This window comes from Oncorhynchus mykiss, chromosome 21, assembly GCF_013265735.2.
Source record: "Oncorhynchus mykiss isolate Arlee chromosome 21, USDA_OmykA_1.1, whole genome shotgun sequence".
Taxonomy (NCBI): domain Eukaryota; kingdom Metazoa; phylum Chordata; class Actinopteri; order Salmoniformes; family Salmonidae; genus Oncorhynchus; species Oncorhynchus mykiss.
Genome location: NC_048585.1, coordinates 28,371,270 through 28,391,263, shown reverse-complemented (window position 1 = coordinate 28,391,263; position 19,994 = coordinate 28,371,270). Strand labels below are relative to the sequence as shown.

Below are 19,994 nucleotides of genomic sequence, written 5' to 3'. Positions count from 1 at the left end.
ACTACATGTAGCCTACTAACCACACAAATCAACACACACTGAATCCAGCATTACCAACAGTTTCTCTAGCCCTGTTTATACCTGCTGTAAACATGCGTCCTGATCTTGTCTTTTTACACTTTTTACATTTGATCACAGTCACATCACAATGCGCCTTTGAATCGTCTACACCTGCTTAAAAATGTGGGCACAATCAGAACGTGTACAACATCAGTACAAAGGCCGCATGTTAGAACCAGGTGTAAACAGGGCTTCTGAGAGACGGACAATGCTGATCCCTCCCTCTCCTCTGATGCAGGTGTCTTCACACCGCCAGTGAGAGGGAGTCTAGTACATCAGATTCACTGCAATGGAATACCTCACATCGCCGTTCATCTTTACCACAATGACAAAAGTGTTCTGGTAAATGACCAATACGATACACATGGAGATCTTCGGTACTTGTCTAATGCATTCTCTAGGGCTGGAGGAGGGGGATGCGATCTACATGCGTCTCCCCTCAGGCTGGGGGCTCTTTTATCATTTTGATAACTACAACACCTTCGGTGGCTTGCTGCTCTTCCCTATGTGAAGGGAGCACCGTAAATAATTTCATGATTTCTGATGTGAACAGTTCTGATGAATCGATAAGGAGCATCACAACAAAAAAAGACAGACAATTGTTTTGTTTACATTTTGTTTACATTTCTTTCAACATTCTTTGTAATTTAGGGTTAAATGCCTTGCTCACGGGCACATCAACAGATTTTTCACCTATTCAGCTCTGGGCTTCAAAACAGCAACCATTCGGTTACTGTCCCAACGCTCATAACCACTAGGCTACTTGTCATTCACAGTTTACCATCATTGGCGTAAAGTGTCTCCATCACAGGAGGTTGGTGGAACCTTAACTGGGGAGGACACGCTCGTGGTAATGTCTGGAGCAGAATCAATGGAATGGTATCAAATACATTTGTTTCCATGTGTTTGATACCATTCCATTATCTCCGTTCCAGTCGTTATTATGAGCCGTCCTCCCCTCAGCAGCCTCCACTGGTCCATTACTGTACATCTGCTTTTCTTTGTATTTCTGACAGTCAGAATTTCAGAGGCGCAAACCAAAAAACAGTTTTAAACCCCAACAGAAATGAACACAGTATTTCTTTTGACCATTCCCTTCGTATGTTTGACATTGTTTTGAACCCACAACCTCAAAGCTTTGAGGTAGAGATTGAACCACCACCATCATCATTGTTTACCCTTCCCGTTGTATGTTTGACAGCGAGAGTTGCGGAAACGTACACAATGGCTGAATAGATGAGGTTCGAAGCTGGAACCTCTTGGTCTACAAGGCAGTAATTGAACCACTGCACCACCATCTCCATCACATTTTATGCCACACTCTTTGTATGTTTGACATCGAGAGTCGCTGAAACGTACACAACAGTATAAGAAATGAAGTTTGAACCTACGACCTCTTGGTCTGAAGGATAGGATATAACCATTGAGCCACGAGCTCATTCACATTTTTCACTCTTTGTATATTTGACAGAGAATTGAGGAAACACCACAAGTACATTTTTAAAGTCATATAAAGTTGTTACATTTCTATGTTGGACATCATAAGAAAGTGTGCTGGTGAGTCCTGACCCCTCTTTCACCGGAAACCAAATCCACATGTGAACTAGTATTGTGTACTTAAGGGCTCGATTCAGTCCATATCACGGAAGCTGCATGACTGAAATGTGAAGGTCATTTCCGAATGAGTTGACATATTCCCGGTGTTTACCGGGAATGCAGTCTCCGTGAACGTGTAAAACATGGCCTTTAAATGTATATCACACTGTAGCGTGGACCTTCAGCGCTACGGATTGAATCGGGCCCTTAGTATCAGGTCTGTAGTATCATGATTATGGATGGTGTTGGTGGCCATTTCTATACAATGCTGACCACAGTGGTTTTGGGCTTAGCAGTGACTTAATGGGATCATTTTATAATAAAACACATTCTACAGATCCCTTTCTATTTAAAGACAACATTTTGTGATTTCTTCTCTCAAAAACATAAATAAATAGATGTCCTATTAAGAGAAGTGACAAATCCTCCCTCAGTTTGAGGACATTACCACAGAGTTTAGATTTGACTCCCCATTTGAAAACATAAGGAAACCGTAAGCATGACTTTCTTGGTAAGTTCTGCTCACAGGCACCGAATCTCCAGAGTTCCAGGATGTTTCTGGTTGGCTCCACTCCTCCAGAAAAAAAGAGGGTTGGGGATAGACGTGAATGACATTCCTCTGTACTGAACATTTTATTGACAGGCAGGAAGGCGATGGTTAACAGTCCAGATTGAGCACCCATGAATGTCATAGGACAGTACCAAGAACCAAGAACTTTTCTTGTTCCGTGACTCTCTCCATTCATTTGCTTTTTTTGGCCTGAGGGTCTCCCTTATTCATAAAGCATCTGAGTAGGAATGCTAATCTAGGATCAGGTCCCCCCCCTGTCCATGTAAGTCTTATTCAATGAGCTCTAAAAGGCTAAACGGATCTGAGATCAGCACTACTGAGACGCTTTATGAATACAGGCCTTTGTCTCAGCCTTGCCAACATATTCTGACCTCTCATAGTCCAGACTGTCTGCATTGAGTCTGTGTGTCTTGAGTGTGCAGGATCCTGTAGGTCAGTCAGTGTGCCACCCGGGCCTCAGCTGCAGCAAGGGTGCTCGGTGACCAGGAGGCTGTCATAGCCGTATGTCTCCAGCAGGTGGAGCAGGAAGAGCCTGTCTCCGTGAGGGTCTAGCCCCATGGCCCTCACACTCTCCTGGGTTAGGATGGGCTCAGGTCTCCCTGCCACCTCACTGAGCGTCTGGAAGATACGGTTATTCTGCTCCAGGAAAAACCTACAACGGTAGAGAAAAAATGACAAGTACTTATTTTTTTAAACAATGTTTTCATGGACATTTTATTTTGTTTGTATATAGAAATAAACTGCTTAAGTGTAAAAAAAAATGTAATAATAATAATAATTTTGAAGGCTTCTTTATTATAAACGCCAGTTGTAGACTGGATCCTGGTGTAATATACTGACAGAATGAAGTGGTCCTCTTCACTGGACACACAGTCTCCATTCTCCTCCTGAGAATATAACAGCATCTGCCTGGAAACACCATGTTGTCATTATTATCATCACCTCTGTATCGACTACAAGAAGATAACATTAACAACATTCTCCCCCTCAGCTTGTTTTGCAGACTGTACTGTACCTCTGTTCAGTGAGTTTGCGGTACTTCTCTCGGTCTGCAGCGCTGAGCCGCAGTAAAGGCTTCAGACTCTCTCTAGTCGTCCTCACATTCTGGTTATCCACATAGACGTCGTACAGGTCCCGCTTCTCCTCAAAGATCTTCTCTGTGGTGCCTACGCACACACACACACACACACACACAAGCCCTTCAGTTTTATTGGAATAGTCTGAAGTGTATTCCGCTCTGTCTCTCACAGATGTGAAAGAAATAGACCGGTTGTAGAAGTGATAGCAAAACCCTACAATGCCTCCACCATATTGCTTTCACCCATCTTCAGTTTTCAGATCAGTGCAGATGAATGGAAGGGGAAGTTAAAGACTATGAAGATGCCCTATTCCCTGACTCCAGACACTCACACGCTACGTAGGACAGTTCCGTATCCAGGGTATCAATGTCTGCCACGTTGACATAGAAGAAGGGGCGGAACTCTGGTACGGCCACGCCCACCCCCGGGATGGACACATTGGCCAGGCAACAGCAGCAGTACACTAAGGGAGGACAGGAAATAGAGAAAGTTCATGAAAATGTGTATAAAAGTGTATGTTTAAGAGTCCATAGGTGAGTAGCATTGTGTTCTTTTGAGCATGAAGAAAACAAACGCAACTGAGAAGTTACTGTGTATGTCTGTGCCTGTGCTTGCATCCGTGTCCGTGTGTGTGGGTGTGTGTGTGTGTGTGTGTGTCTGTGCGTGTGCATGTGTTAGTGCACCCCCTCACCTCTATAACAGACCACCCCTACAGGTGGAGGAGAGAAGATGAGGATACGTCTCCTCAGCAGAGCTAACTTCCACAGGACCATGATCTGCTCCCCAAAGAACTGGATGAACTGAGACATGCAGCCAGCTGGGTGGGTGATCTGGAGGGAGGAGGAGAGCTACTGTCATCATCATCACCACCACCATCAATACTAGCAGAACAATGACACACACACAGAATCCCGCCACCTGAAATACCATTTCATATTTGCGTAATAGTAAACCTCAACCTCTCACCTTCATCTCAGGGTGCATACAGTGGTTGAGTGCTGCTCCCCAGGCACTGCCAGGACATGCAGTAACCACACTCTCCCCATCGGGGGGCAGCACTGATCTCTTATCCTCAAAGAACGCCTCCAGAGGAGAGTACTGGCCAGGGGTTTTCAACTGGAGCCTGGATCAGAAACAGAAACACACACACACACACACACAAATTGAAAGTAATACAGGCAATGTAAGCAGAATGCATGCAGGTAATTATATTCGAGCAAGGACCTGAGATGGACTAGGAAAAGACAGGCAGAAAGAAAGAATGAGACTGGGATTCACATCAGGGGGCTCTAATATGACCTCTGCAGGGTTAATCCCAATATATGGTCCATTTAACCCAAGATTAACCAGTGGTAATCCAAGATTTGGGTTCATTTGTAGCTATCTAATGTAAAGCCATTGTGTATCTGTCTAGGAATGGGTCTGTTTATGTGTCTGGGGGAAGATTACCATAGTGGGGTCTCTCCTTGTCACGCTATAATAACAGAGTAGGTAGAAGTTGCTCCTCAACACTGATACAGGAACAGTTGTTTCCATCCCCCCTAATGATACATTTTTGGGAGTAGGGTAATCTGATCCTAGATCTGTTGTTAGGGGCAACTTCTACTTCGAGCTATGCTAACATCGTCAGTATTCTCTCTTCAACTCTACTAAGGGTTGACATCTAAATTGCAATCTGTGTGTATAACATTGACGACTCACACTAAAAATGATGGGCTAAAAACAACCCAATGTTGGTTATTTGGTAAGCCAGAGCTGGTTAAATAGTGGACAGAACATATGTTGGGTTATTTTGACCCAGCCAGTTGGGTTGCATGAATAGACCAACAAATTGGGACGACCCAAATATGGGTTAATTTAACCATAAATTGGTTATTTTTACTCTATGCTGGGTTGACCTAGCAGCTGGGTCTTTTTTAATATAATGCTTTGGTTATTTTCAGGAGGCGTGGTTTATTAGGGGTGTGGCTTTCAGATACCTCTTATTGGCCACCCATGAGAGTAAATGTCATTCCTGTTCATCATGTTAAGTTTACATACTGCAAATAAAAATATTCATTTTTATTAAAGATGCACTGTGCAGAAATCGCTCTGCCATTTTCTGGTTGCTAAAATTCTAATAGTTCGCTTAATTTCAGTTTCTGTGACAAAACAAGCAAGTATAGTGGAGAGAATCATTGTACCATCTAAACCAGGGTTTCCAACACTCGGTCGTGGGACCCCCCCCCCCCCCCCCCTATGGGATCCAATAAGGTATACCACTTTATTGGATCCCATAGACTTTTAGGGAACTCATACACTTCTATAAGCAGCTACAAAAATGCCAATGTTTAACCATAACGTGATAATTATGCAACAGAAGAGATGAATAAGAACTGCATTTACACTGGTGGCTGGCTAAAAAGAGGAAGTGAGAAAAAATAGCAAAAAAGAGAAAGGACTATCTGGAAACTACAGTATGTCTGTGTCCAAAATGACACCCTATTACCTATTAGTACAATACTTTTGACCAGGGGGTGCCAGCACAACTTTCGACTCTGGTCAAAAGTAGTGCACTATATAGGGAATAGGGTGCCAATTTCAAACTCAGCCTATCTTGTTATCATGTGACAGATTGCAGTGTGACACCCCTCTCACACACCATTTTTAATGCAGGAGATAATTATAAATACCAGGGAGACGACTGTGACTTGAGGAGAGAGAGAGAGAGAGAGAGAGACATGAGAGAAGATACAGAGAGTGACAGAAAGTGAGAGAGTTAAAGAGAGAATGGGGGATATAGAGTACAAGAAACAGAAAGAGAGATCCAGAGAAAGACTGGGAGAGGGGGAAAGAGGGCAGAGGGGGAGTGAAAGAGAGAGTACACGAAAGAGAGAGAGAGATCCAGTGACAAGAAAAAAGAGAGAGTGAGGGGAAAACTCCGACCAAAAAGAGAGAAAGACAAAGACAGAGAGCAAAAAACAGAGAATTTATATTATCGATAGATAACTTAAACAGGATCTACCTGACTTGGTGTTCCAGGAAGCTCATGTATCGGTACAGCAGGGTGTAAGATGTTGACAGGATACCCACAGACTTCATTCTTGCCCCCCTCTCCACCACACTATCCACCGCCATGTTGGCAAAGCACGCCAGGCCAAAGTACCCGCCCTTACGGAAGTATCTGTGGAGGCCAGAGAGAGGACCATGAGTCAAGCCAAGGGAACATACTGCCCTGCCAGTTGGCCGATGTGTCTGCTGACGAGCGGTTCTAAGGTATTGCTGTCCTGCCAAGGAGGCACAGGGGGTGCATCTAAATGTTTAGTCTAAAAGATCTTCCTCGCCTTCACTTGTATGCTTTCCTTCATCAGCTTTGCTACTAAATAACAGGGCAGAAGGCTGATGCCTGGTAGCGTTCCCCCATTTCAAATGAGTTTAAATGAAGGAGGCGAGGACAGGAAGCCTATTAGACTACTGAGATGTAGGATAGGATACAAAAAAAGGGTGCCACTTTATACTATTGATGGGTTTAAAAAAATAAACGATTCAAGTTTATATGATTGAGATGCAGCCCGGTGTACTTACATGAAGTCGCTGGAGACTCTGTGGGAGCCGCTGGCCATAGCCTTGAACTCTACTCCCTCCAGGTTCATGTCCCCTGGCAGACACCACTCTAACATGTTACCTAAACAGTAAACACACACACACACACACACACATAAACGGGAGTGAAATTAGGCAATACTGTAGGTATGGTTACCACAACTGTCCTAAAATGTGAAAGTTTTCACAAATGTGCAAATCTGCATGTAGATCAACCAACCAACCATAGGCCTCAAACTATTTGGAATAGGCCATCATTACCAAATGAAGTCAATGCCCTCACAGATTAAAGTAATTCAATCTGCAGTGAAATCCACCGGCTGACTCCCTCTCTCTCCTACTCACTCATTAAGAATGTGTAGTCCCAGACAGTCTCAAGACTACATACATAACAACTCATTGGTTGTAAAGCCGGTGGGCAGACATTACTAATAGATGTATATACAGTGGGGCAAAAAAGTATTTAGTCAGCCACCAATTGTGCAAGTTCTCCCACTTAAAAAGATGAGAGAGGACTGTAATTTTCATCATAGGTACACTTCAACTATGACAGACAAAGTGAGAAAAAAAATCCAGAAAATCACATTGTAGGATTTTTTATTAATTTATTTGCAAATTATGGTGGAAAATAAGTATTTGGTCACCTACAAACAAGCAAGATTTCTGGCTCTCACAGACCTGTAACTTCTTCTTTAAGAGGCTCCTCTGTCCTCCACTCGTTACCTGTATTAATCGCACCTGTTTGAACTTGTTATCAGTATAAAAGACAGCTGTCCACAACCTCAGTCACACTCCAAACTCCACTATGGCCAAGACCAAAAAGCTGTCAAAGGACACCAGAAACAAAATTGTAGACCTGCAACAGGCTGGGAAGACTGAATCTGCAATAGGTAAGCAGCTTGGTTTGAAGAAATCAACTGTGGGAGCAATGGAAATGGAAGACATACAAGACCACTGATAATCTCCCTCGATCTGGGGCTCCACGCAAGATCTCACCCAGTGGGGTCAAAATGATCACAAGAACGGTGAGCAAAAATCCCAGAACCACACACACACCACCTAGTGAATGACCTGCAGAGAGCTGGGACCAAAGTGACAAAGCCTACCATCAGTAACACACTACGCCACCAGGGACTCAAATCCTGCAGTGCCAGATGTGTCCCCCTGCTTAAGCCAGTACATGTCCAGGCCCGTCTGAAGTTTGCTAGAGAGCATTTGGATGATCCAGAAGAAGATTGGGAGAATGTCATATGGTCAGATGAAACCAAAATATAACTTTTTGGTAAAAACTCAACTCGTCGTGTTTGGAGGACAAAGAATGCTGAGTTGCATCCAAAGAACACCACACCTACTGTGAAGCATGGGGGTGGAAGCATCATGCTTTGGGGCTGTTTTTCTGCAAAGGGACCAGGACGACTGATCCGTGTAAAGGAAAGAATGAATGGGGCCATGAATCGTGAGATTTTGAGTGAAAACCTCCTTCCATCAGCAAGGGCATTGAAGATGAAACGTGGCTGGGTCTTTCAGCATGACAATGATCCCAAACACACCACCCGGGCAACGAAGGAGTGGCTTCGTAAGAAGCATATCAAGGTCCTGGAGTGGCCTAGCCAGTCTCCAGATCTCAACCCCATAGAAAATATTTGTTGCCCAGCAACAGCCCCAAAACATCATTGCTCTAGAGGAGATCTGCATGGAGGAATGGGCCAAAACACCAGCAACAGTGTGTGAAAACCTTGTGAAGACTTATAGAAAATGTTTGACCTCTGTCATTGCCAACAAAGGGTATATAACAAAGTATTGAGATAAACTTTTGTTATTGACCAAATACTTATTTTCCACCATAATTTGCAAATAAATTCATTAAAAATCCTACAGTGTGATTTTCTGGATTTTTTTCTTCTCATTTTGTCTGTCATAGTTGAAGTGTACCTATGATGAAAATTACAGGCCTCTCTCATATTTTTAAGTGGGAGAACTTGCACAATTGGTGGCTGACTAAATCATTTTTTGCCCCACTGTATCTAGCCTGCTATGGCTTATACCTCTCTGATATTCCGAGTTGAGTGACAGGGGTTGCCTTTAGGGTGTGGTCATAGAGAATTCACACATCCCCTGTGACTTTGGGGTTCCTGAGTAAGAATATAGAGCTTTGTGTTGAAGAGCATCCTCAAGGCGTAGGTGAATACCACATATGACCAGTGGTCCCCAATGGTTGGGGACATCAATTATCTGGCCTAGTTCAAGTGAATCCATCCCAAGCTCTCTGATGCAATTTCTGCAAATAATAACCAGTAGGCCTATAATGAACAATAAAATAATTATTATATGCATGGATGCTATAGGCCTATAGATGGGTGTGACCATGCAGCTGCTTCTCTAGGCAGCAGCACAGCACGAAAAAAAGATCCGAGGTCCTCGACTCGACTCACCTGATCTTGTATCAAATGTAACCACAAACACGGCCACGATCGGATCCTTTTCTTCCCATTTCACCATGATGTCGTGCGGCACCTCTCCTTGTCCTGAGGCCGGGGTATGGTCATCCTTGTCGGGACACTGAGCATCCCATTCCGCAGGGGTGGGGATCGTGCTCCTGGATGAGAGAGATGTGTCTATGCTAGAGACTGCTGATGTTAAAAACTCAGGACCCCCCGGACTGGTGCTCCACCCTATCCCCGGCGCAGTGCATCCCGACGCCCGACTATTGGCGGGGCTCGGCCCCTTGACGTCCTTCTCCTGTACTGGTGTGGGAACAGGCTTCTCCGCCGGAGGAACCTCCTCCCAGTCCAGTAGCGGTGCCCGGTCGGACTTCTCCACCATTGCGGCTCAGCTATCGACGACCCCGGACTTGAGTCTGTAACGAAGGGAATCAGGAGAACAGAATCGTGTACAGACACGGAGCGGAGAGCCCATTCGTAATGCATTAGCTAAGCGTCGGTTGAAATAAATCCATACTCACAATTGCAAATGTTAAATTGATTGATTCCGTTGAAACACAAGCTATCTAATTTGTGTATCATAGCCTGGTCCTTTTGCATAGGGGCATCATCCAATGATGTACATCCATTTAGGTATAATACGAGTGTACATAAATTATTCTTCCGTTCTTTTGGAGTGCGTTCAAAATTCCACAGTATTTTACGTGCTTATTTGCAGCTCTTTCTACAGAAAAAAACTATTTGAAACGTTGGCTTCTTGAATATAGCTCATTGTCAGTCTCTAGTTCCGAATCAACGCACATCCAATATAGTATTATTATATAGGAACTCACAACTAAATACTAAGGGAACAATTTTCTATAAAACATATAATATTTCTCGTTTCATGCAATTGTGTTTGAACTATTTAGCGTTTCAAAATATTTGTCTGACGTTGAACGTACGGACAATGAAACCGGATTACCCATTAATGACATGTTCCTGCGACACGTCACTGAATTCCAACAGCTACGGAAGCGGTGCCGTGTCGAGATCTACAACGCCGTTGATCCAGTGTCTTCAGAATGGGTACGTTTTTAAAAATATATTTTGAATCTCTTTGAGAACTATAATGGGAATTCGCAAGGTTGTGTTTCATGTAGAAATGCAGGCTATTATGCCAGCTCTTGCTACGTACCATGACACGGGGCCACTTGCTAAGTAACATAAATAGATAGCTAACAAACATACACGTATTAATAATTGTCGTCTCGCGTACAGCTACTCTGTTATTAAATTGATAAAGCTATTAAATCCCTCTAAGGTGTCCGAGTCATTAATTGTAGTCGTGATTCGTAAATACTGACAGTCTAGCTAGCTAACGTTAGCTGTACTGCTAACTTCCTGTGCTAACATGCTGAGTACTTGTAGCCCAGCTAACGTTACAGCGTCAAATAGCACAATAATTAGTTGACTAACGTTAATCAGTAGTTATCTATTCGACTAGCTTTTTAATGGTAAAATGCAGAATGTGACACGGCATGTATGTCATTGTAACCATGTGTAGCCTCCCTGTATGGTGACATCGTCTACCAATGAGTCTGGACCTTTTATAGCACATACAGAACAGGAAAGAGCCAAAGATACTAGCTAGCTAATATAGTCATTATTTATTGTGCTTACCCCTGCTGGTTCTGGCCCTGGTTCAACTGTTCTCCTCAATCGCTACAGTAGCAGTACTCACGTTAGCACTAGCTCTGGAAAACCTTATTGTTTTGTGTGAATTTCCGGCAGAACCCGACGCGGAGCCGGATTGCACTCCCCCAAAAAAGATGAAGGGGGAAATCTTAAATTGCACCACCATCTAACCCTGCAACTACACACTATTCCCACCACACCATCCAACTACATTGGCCCTAAACGATCTGACATCAGCCCCTTCCCTCAACTTCCTTCAGAGGTTCTACACTAAAATCTGCAACTACCAAGTCTATAAACACAATAAATCCTAATTTACTAAAACCCATTCTCTCTCTGGTTCTCTCTTCTAGCTTCCCAGTCAAATCGCTCACTCTAGGGCTATCATCTACTCCCTTCACTGCCTCAGCATAGGAAACGTTCTGCCCCACTGCCAATCTCAACCCGTCTCTCACAGGGCTAATGGGATCCACAGCTGCATGGGCGCTCCCACAGTTGACACGCAGTGCTTTCTCTATCCCAGATGTACACTCCCTCAGATTATGCCCTCCGGCACTTCTCTCACATCATGGGATCTCCCTTATACTCACTGCTGCAACATGTCTGAATCCTTGGCACCTGAAGCACCGTAGTGGGTTCAGAACATAGGCCCTCACAGAATAGCAAACCTGACTTTATCAGGTATAAATTCTGTGTCAAAGCTCAACAAGACAGGCGGGGTATTCTTAGTCTCACCTTTGCCTCTGGGTCTACGTCTCACCAAACGGCCGCAGTCTCAAACACCAGGATATTATTTTTCATTTGGTCCACCTCTACACTCAACGCTACCCCACTGATCACTTCTTTGAGCAAAAGCACAGGTTGAGCCCCAAGACGCATCACACACGCTTCCTTCCGCTGACTACCTCATGAAGCTGGTTGAGAGAATGCGAAGTGTGAATACTGTCATCAAGGCAAAGGGTGGCTACTTTGTAGAATCTCAAATACAAAATATGTTCATTTGTTTAACTTTTTTGTTTGTTTACTACGTGATTCCATATGTATTATTTTGTGGTTTTGATGTCTTCACCATTATTCTACAATGTAGGAAATAGTTTTTTTTTTAAATAAGGAAAAACCCTTGAATGAGTAGTTGTGTCCAAACTTTTGACTGGTACTGTACGTCCTGCCACCTGCATGCCTTCTGGAAACTGGGGGAGCGTCAAAGACGTCATTATCTCAACTGTTCGGCACAGTCCCGTCGATAGCACTCTGGAATACCCTTCTCTCCATATGGTTTTTAGCGCGTTCGCTTAGCCCACGACTGGCCGTGTGATCTACAATGCCGACACAGTGTTAGAAACCTCAATCATCGCTTTCTTAACATATCTTTCATATCAGTGAGAAATAATATTTTAAATAACGATACACTTACTGTGTGTGTCTGGAGTTGACGAACTCCACTTCCACCCCAGTTACGCTTACACTCAGGTTTTCGGAGCGCTAGATTGATAATTGGCACAGGTGGTCACCTCTGTCTTATGTCTGTCTTCTGTAAACAAGCGCTGTAACGTGGCAATGTAGTGTTAGTGTTCCCACACGGCCAGAAAGATGCCTGACTTTACCGTACCTCATGTTAACACTTCGAGCAAGCGTCAGGGCTCTTGTCAAAAGTCAGCCGGGAAGAAGATACCTTCATCGATAGGCGCTAATGGTAGTTAATGTCTGTACTACCACTGATGGTCTAACTCTGTACTACCACTGATGGTCTAACTCATCTCATGTCCATGGTCTGTAGGTGGGTGGTTTTCCAGTCTCTTCTCTGGCCTGTTTGGCACCAGAGAGATGAGGATCCTGATCCTGGGGTTGGACGGAGCTGGTAAAACGACCATCCTGTACCGCCTGCAGGTCGGAGAGGTGGTCACCACCATTCCAAGTACGTTACTCTTTTCTTTCTACTTTGAAACGCTGCTCACGCAATATCTGTTGCCCAGGTGCATGCATGGAAAATCAATTAATGTTAGTGTGCTCCCCAATGAGTTGAGTTGGTCTTCGTCAATGTCAAAGAGAGATGGTTAAAGTGCATTCCTTACTTTGTTCATGTGTGCTCAAGGTTTTTAAATCTCTGCCATTGTGCTGATTGTGTTGTACAGCAATCGGCTTCAATGTGGAGACGGTGACGTACAAAAACCTGAAGTTCCAGGTGTGGGATCTTGGTGGACAGACGAGTATTAGGTAATTATATCACAAGTGTTTCCTGTTTATCAAATTGTATTAGTCACATACACCGAATACAACAGGTAGACCTTACAGTGAAATGCTTACTTACGAGCCCCTAACCAACAATACAGTTTAAAAAAAATTATATATATATACGAATAAGAGATTAAAAGTAACAAGTAATTAAAGAGCCGCAGTAAAATAACAATAGTGAGACTATATACAGGGGGGGTACCAATGCAGAGTCAATGTGCGCGGGGGCACCGGTTAGTTGAGTTAGTATGTACATGTAGGTAGTTATTAAAGTGACTGCGTAGATCACAACAGAGAGTAGTAGTGGTGTATACAACAGACATTGTTGGAACTTTAAAAGGTAGACCGAAGCTTCCTCAAGAGAGCACAACTTTCCATACATTATTGTGCCATACCTCTTTACAATTTAGAGGGTTTGGCCTACTTGCTTCTGCTCTTCGCTCTCCCTCTAACCTTTGTCTCTCTCCTTCAAACCCTTGTATTTCTCTCCAAGGCCATACTGGCGTTGTTACTACTCCAACACGGATGCTGTCATCTACGTGGTGGACAGCAGTGATAGAGACAGGATGGGCATCTCTAAGTCTGAGCTTGTCGCCATGCTGGAGGTAGGTCATGTGGATAGGCCTGCATTAATTGCATTGATAAGAGTGCAGGTGTCATTGAGTATGAGGCAGGTATGACAATTTTTTTGAGGTGCTCTGGAGGGCAAGTTGTAATGATCAATGTATTTTCTCCATATGACTGACTCTCTCTCCCTGTTTGTCTCTTCAGGAAGAGGAGTTGAAGAAAGCCATCCTGGTGGTGTTTGCTAACAAGCAGGACATGGAGCAGGCCATGACCCCGGCTGAGGTGGCCAACTCCCTGGGCCTCCCCGCCCTCAAAGACCGGAAGTGGCAGATCTTCAAGACCTCCGCCACCAAGGGCACAGGCCTGGACGAGGCCATGGAGTGGTGAGGGTTTGCTTTTGGTTGACATTATAGTCATGTAGCAAAGCTTTTTTTTTCTTCCAATAATTATTTCATTATAGTAGAATAAAGGTGTCCTGTCCTTGTGTCACCCCCCCTCCCCCTCAATAAACCCACAGTTGACATTGCGCAACACCATGTCATATTATTCAACAATGTTTGCTCTCTCCCCCCATAGGCTGGTAGAAGCCCTGAAGAACAGGCAGTAAAGACAGCCCACACCTCTTGTTCTCTGTAAATACTCCGGACCTCCTGTATAAAATATTTCCTGATTGGACCGCTCAGGAGGACCAGTGACTGCACTCCTTCCAGGGGCACGTTCAGTACGCAAACGTTGTAGATAGAAATGTCATGAATAGAGCTGATGTGATTCCTTACTCTACACAACACATTTCTATATGAAGGTTCCACAATGTTGTGCCCTGCTGAAAACAGCCCTGAAGCCTTCACCATGCCTTCCAGTCTGGGATAGAGAGGCTGCAATATAGTATACTACCTGGTCCCAAAATAATGTTATCACCCCAGCCCATAGCCCTGGTGTTTGCAGATCTGAAGGGAACCAGATAATGTGGTGATGGCTTCACACGTAATTAAACAATGAGGAGCTTCTGCCATTTTTGGTGAACCCTTGCAGCTCCTTCTGATCTGTAAAGACCCAAGGTGTTGGCTCAGGCTCAATTCTCAGTGGTAAAGAACTGACTGGCCCCTTCAAGGAAGAGGACCTGAGCGACGTTACTGCAGCTGGTGCTGTTTTTTTGTATTGTACTACTCATGCTGAATCATGTCTTTTTCTAAAACTTCTGTTGGGCGTGTAATTTAAAGTTTGAGGTTGTTAGGCCTTTTCATTTGGAATGCTCAAACTTTAATAATCAGATTGTGTAAATGCCACTAACCGCTTAATTTGTATGCTACAACTTTTATTGCATATTTATAGGAGCTTGTACAGTGAAGACAACCCACAGTAAAAACTGATGATATCAACCTTTGTCGTCAAATTACTTTCATCCCACAGGACTACTGTTCAAAGAAAGTAGCACTTATTTTTAATTTAAAAAAAGTTACATTAAATGCACAAACATATCAAATCCTTGACTGAGAATTCATACAGAGGTGGCTTGCGACTGTCAGCTCCTGCATTAAGCAGGACACGGTTGCCTGGTCTTCTCATCCATCCTTGCTATATAATGGATAACATCATTTCACCATCGCCAAGTCCTTGAGTGAGTTCCTCTGTCTCTTGGCTTTGTAGCCAGGCCGCAGGAACTCAATCTTCCTCTTCTTGGCCTCGATCTTGTTCTTGTGTTTCTTCAGCTTCTTCCTGGCTGCGATGTCAGGGTTAGCCACCGCCTGAGAGAGAAGAGTTAAAGGGTGAGATGCGTGGTATCCAACATTATGATGAACGGTATCACTAGCTCAATATGTAAGTGAATATTAACAGATGAAATACATTTTAGGCAAGGATCTGAGGAATAAGTTCGGGGTGTAAAAAAAGTCAATCTACCATTTGTTCTTAACTGTGGGTAACAGGGATATTGGTATCCACCAGTTATATTTTTCAACAATACCTTTTGTATTAAAAGTCACATGACAAAATCTGTAGAATTGCAGGTAACGAGCACTGCTAAACAGTCTGAATGCATGCTATTTGTCATCTCACTCGAGTTGTGTTCCGATTATTCTTTGATGAATTTTCTGTAAAAAAAAAGTGTCCCCGAGCACAAAGTTTGAGATCCCCTGCCATAAAGTACACACCTGCATAGCCTTGTGTTTCTTGCGGTTGGCCCTCCTCTGTGAGGCATCCTTCTGAACGGCTGAGAAGGCCAGGGAGAAGGTCTGTAGCCCCACCTGCTTTTTCAACAGCTCTATTAGCTCCTGGGACAGGTTTTTCAGGGTGGGGTCTGGGGAGTAAAACGTCTAATTAAATAGAGCACTAATTTGATGCATCTCTGTGACCAACACCTACAGCGGGATCAGTCGGAAGAGAACTACAGAGTTGAGTTGACACAGAATAACAAGAGCGAGCAGTCAGACAACAAGGCAACCACAATGAGCACAGTCAGACAATAAGCACACAGAACAGGGAGAGAACTGAAAGGCCAGAGAGAGCGGAGTGGTGAAAGATGACAGACAGTGTTGTGTTAGCTTGATCCTCGTAGCTGTTATTAAATGATGAGGACAGTATTACAGTATGCTACCTTGGTCTGCATAGGTGCTGTCCAGTTCTCTGTAGAGAGGGGCGATGATGGTGGTGAGGTAAGGACCCAGCCTGTCTTTACCCAGGTCCACAGCTATGGCCCCCAGGAACTTAAACACACATGTTCTCTATGGGGGGAGAGAAAGGACAAATAACAATGCAGATATTCATCAAGTCACCATCTGTAAATAAGCAGTGGTGTTGGGGAAAACATAAAAGGACCATGTATTGGGGTGTTTGTGTGTACCTTGAGGGGTATCTTGGGCGTGTCTGCAGCTTCCCTCTTAGCCATTAGAGACAGCTTCTTCATCATCCACAGTAAGGATGGAGGACGATCATCCTTCTCATCCTCCTCTTCCTCCTGCTTCTCTTCCTCCTTTTCTTCATCACCTTTCTCTCCATCGTTCTCCAGCTCTCCTCCGTTCTCCATCTCTTCTTCCTCCCCCCCCTCCTCTACTTCCCGGGCAGGTGGGATTTCAGACTCGGGTGAGATCAGGTAGATCACCTTGGCGACGAACAGCAGGTTCTTGATCACCTGGGGAACGGCAGACGAGACCATCCAACCTGTCAGTCGAACTACTGCCCGACGGGTGACACCTCCGACTTAAATAGTCTGTTTGCAACATCAGTGTAATATCGTCGTCCTTACCTGTTCTCCTGTTGACGTGTCCAGGTACTTCGACTGGAGCTGGTGACAGAATGACAGGACCAACTCTCTCATCTGGTGGAGGGAAGGAGAGGGGAAAGCCAGGTAAAAGACACATAAATCAGTATGGCTAAACATCACTTGAGTCACACCCTTGTTTACAATACAATGCATTAAATTATCTCATTGTTATTCAAACCCCCAAAAAGCTGTTCCGCCTCATTCACTGAGAAGCCCATCTGGATGACGCGTTTGACCTTGGTCACTCTAAGCAGGTCAAGACATCGGTCTGTATCTTTGGTTAAGTGATGTTCAGACCCGTCTCACCTTCTTGTCTAGGTTGGTTGTAAGGAACGTGGTCGCCACAGGTTCCGGTGTGGTGGTGTTTTTGGCACTGCCCTTCTCTGTGGTCTCCTCTCTCCAGTGGGCAACCAGCTGGTCTGGCCGGTGGGCAGCAAACAGCTGACCAAACAGTTGAGAGGCAGTCAACCACACCCAACAGTGAGGGTAACGCAGGTGGGTCTCAACATGACCTGGTGGAGGGACGCATTGCTCCGTTACACAAAGGGAAAGTCAGCAGTTTAGAGGGTAAAATATTACATTCAATGATCTATAAGTTCTAGACTTTATCATCAACCCATAGAACAAGAGAGACATTTCAGGTGAAAACGTGTAGGCACATGGGTTTAATCACACTGCTTAACATACCACTGACAACGGAGATGCCTGAGGTGATTTTCAGACAGGGCACATCTGATAGATGCCTGATGTTTGATCTACAACCATAGGAAATGGCAAGACCGCACAAACAGATGTGGGCCCAGGCTAGAGGTAGTTGTGTCTTACCCAGGATGTTAGTGAGAGTGTCTTGAGGCTTGCTGAGCTCCAGTAGGCTACAGTCCTTGGTGAGTTTGGTGACCAGGGTGAGGTAACTGAACAGCAGCCTGTCTGCTGCCTTCTCATCCTGCTCCTCCTCAATCTGACAGACACACAGATATAGAGCAGCTGTTAGCACAGGTTATAGAAAATAGTCAATAAAATACAAATGCTTAGGCAATGCTTTTGAAAGTTTATGCAAAATAGTTAATGTTCGACTCACGTCTTCAAAGTTGTTGGGGTGGATCTCTTTCTCGATGAGGGGCAGCAGGGCATCTAAACGGCGGCCAAACTGAACCCCCTCTACCTCCACAAACAGCCCGCACACCTGGGCCCCCAGACGACGCAGAGACACCTGGGGGTAGGGGTCAGAGGTTACAGCAGGAGGACATGGGGTGCATCTCAATAGTCTAAGGTGGATTTCCTTTATTTGCACTTGATCAGACCTTTACATTGCTTTATTAGACCCGTAGAGAAAGACAAGACTAATGTGTGTGTGTGTCCGTACCTTGTCTCCAGACAGCCAAGTGTTGACCAGGGTGAACAGGGTGTTCTGGTGTTGCTGGTCCAGTTGACTCAGCAGTGATTTGATGGCAACAGCGGCCATCTTCTTACAGCGAGCCGAGTCATCGTTCACCATGGCCAGTGCCAGAGGGACGAAGAACAACCCACTGTGCTGCAGCAGCAGGTTCTAGGACAGAGACAAATCAGTTACACACAGGATTAGAATTAGGTTGTCCCAAAAAAACTGATCTAAGGTCAGTTTTGAGTTTATTCCCTCTAAATGGTTAGTATGTGGGATCTGTTTCTATAGCCAACTTCGACCAGGAGCAGTGGGTATAGAAAGCGACCAGAGTTACTGCGAGTCGAACTCCAGTAATTATGGGATGTGTTTGTCAGGAGGATTGTTGTGGATACCTGAGGGAAGGTTTGGAAGATATAGGCCATCAACTCCAGAGCAGCCTCTCTTCCTGTGTCAAACTCATAACTAACACAGAGAGAGAGAGAGATTTTAGTATCAAAAGTCACAAACAAACGACTTACATCTAAAACAACGAATCCCTTTAAACACAAATATATCCTACCTGAGCTGGGCCACGATGAAGTCCAGGTGTGATCTCAGTTTCTTCCCCAGAGGATAATCCAGGATATACTTCTGGTAAATCTACAGGTGAAAATAACAGGAAAAAAATAAGAATCAAAAAATGTGTTGCCTTAATTAAGCACAGTTAGACCTCTGTTTTAACAAGGCACCTTCAAAAATAAAATACAGGTTTAAAAATGAATATAAAAAGAAACAAAACCGTACATGTCTGCACTGGACCCTGATCATGCCGTTCTGCCCGGTAACAGACAGCTTGGCCACTTTCTTCATCAGCTCCTCCATCTCTGGCACTACCAGCTTCCTGGACAGGATGGCCTGTAGGGGGAGATGCAGAGGAGGACAGATTAAGCATTTCATTAAACACTTTGAATGCAAATACGTCTATATGTCTGGTTAAATAAAGGTCTAAAAAATGTTGGGGTCTAATGTATTAGCTGTAGCAATAAAGTATGGTCTCCCAACTCCCTCTCTCTCCTAGATTTGGACAGGTGGAGAGGGAGGGCGTTAGCTACCTTTAGCAGGCCGAAGGCTGTCGCCTGACGTGACTGGTCATAGATGTCCTCCTCAGCGTATCCCAGCAACACTTGCAGCTGCGTCTCAGTTATCTTGTGTGTCTTCGTGTTCTTTACTAGGATGGTGATGGACTGACGGCGAAAAGAAGGATCATTCAATGATTTGATATAGCCACATTTCTGTTATTTCAAATCATTAAAACATACAATATGGCATGTTTTTGCATTGCGGAATGAATGTACTGTTTATATTATATTTAAGCAATAAGGCACCTCGGGGGGTGGGGTGCCCGGGTGCCTTATTGCTATTATAAACTGGTTACCAACATAATTAGAACAGTAAACAAGTCTAAACACCTGAAGGGTGTGGTATATGGCCAATATACCATATACTTAGCCGTGGAATATTGGCCATATATCACAAACCCCCGAGGTGCCTTATTAAGCAATAAAGCATG

At 44.3% G+C, this 19,994-nt stretch overlaps 3 protein-coding genes across 5 annotated transcripts in view; 1 reads left to right on the top strand and 2 right to left on the bottom strand.

Moving 5' to 3' along the window:
• Positions 1-667: 667 nt before the first annotated feature.
• Positions 668-11,442, bottom strand: LOC110500185 (DENN domain-containing protein 11). Of its 3 annotated transcripts, XM_021577393.2 has the most exons (10): positions 9,851-10,138; positions 9,321-9,745; positions 6,871-6,970; positions 6,311-6,469; positions 4,273-4,429; positions 3,998-4,136; positions 3,638-3,769; positions 3,243-3,393; positions 3,068-3,136; positions 668-2,879 (listed from the first exon to the last, which is right to left on the bottom strand). In XM_021577393.2, the coding sequence occupies exons 2-10, from the start codon at positions 9,709-9,711 to the stop codon at positions 2,684-2,686; spliced, it is 1,494 nt and encodes a 497-aa protein (XP_021433068.1). In that variant the 5' UTR covers positions 9,712-9,745; positions 9,851-10,138; the 3' UTR covers positions 668-2,683. The 3 variants fall into 3 exon arrangements, with proteins under 3 accessions (XP_021433068.1, XP_036813443.1, XP_036813442.1); XM_036957548.1 differs by lacking the exon at positions 9,851-10,138 and adding an exon at positions 10,992-11,442 and having other exon boundaries at positions 668-3,136; XM_036957547.1 differs by having other exon boundaries at positions 668-3,136.
• LOC110500187 (ADP-ribosylation factor-like protein 1) lies at positions 10,243-15,180 on the top strand. Its single transcript, XM_021577395.2, has 6 exons — positions 10,243-10,397; positions 12,784-12,921; positions 13,139-13,220; positions 13,732-13,843; positions 14,010-14,188; positions 14,382-15,180. Exons 1-6 carry the CDS (start codon positions 10,394-10,396, stop codon positions 14,410-14,412), a joined length of 546 nt encoding a protein of 181 aa, XP_021433070.1. The 5' UTR covers positions 10,243-10,393; the 3' UTR covers positions 14,413-15,180.
• Positions 15,181-15,218: 38 nt separating this feature from the next.
• utp20 (UTP20 small subunit processome component) overlaps positions 15,219-19,994 on the bottom strand; it is a 24,095-nt gene continuing 19,319 nt past the window's right edge. The window contains exons 46-58 of the mRNA XM_036957546.1: positions 19,537-19,668; positions 19,229-19,339; positions 19,005-19,084; positions 18,838-18,907; positions 18,428-18,610; positions 18,143-18,274; positions 17,890-18,022; positions 17,371-17,576; positions 17,047-17,118; positions 16,645-16,932; positions 16,399-16,525; positions 15,956-16,101; positions 15,219-15,550 (exon numbers count right to left, since the gene is read on the bottom strand). Coding sequence (XP_036813441.1) covers positions 15,398-15,550; positions 15,956-16,101; positions 16,399-16,525; positions 16,645-16,932; positions 17,047-17,118; positions 17,371-17,576; positions 17,890-18,022; positions 18,143-18,274; positions 18,428-18,610; positions 18,838-18,907; positions 19,005-19,084; positions 19,229-19,339; positions 19,537-19,668 — 1,833 coding nt within the window. The 3' untranslated portion in view covers positions 15,219-15,397. The remainder of the gene's footprint in view (positions 15,551-15,955; positions 16,102-16,398; positions 16,526-16,644; positions 16,933-17,046; positions 17,119-17,370; positions 17,577-17,889; positions 18,023-18,142; positions 18,275-18,427; positions 18,611-18,837; positions 18,908-19,004; positions 19,085-19,228; positions 19,340-19,536; positions 19,669-19,994) is intronic.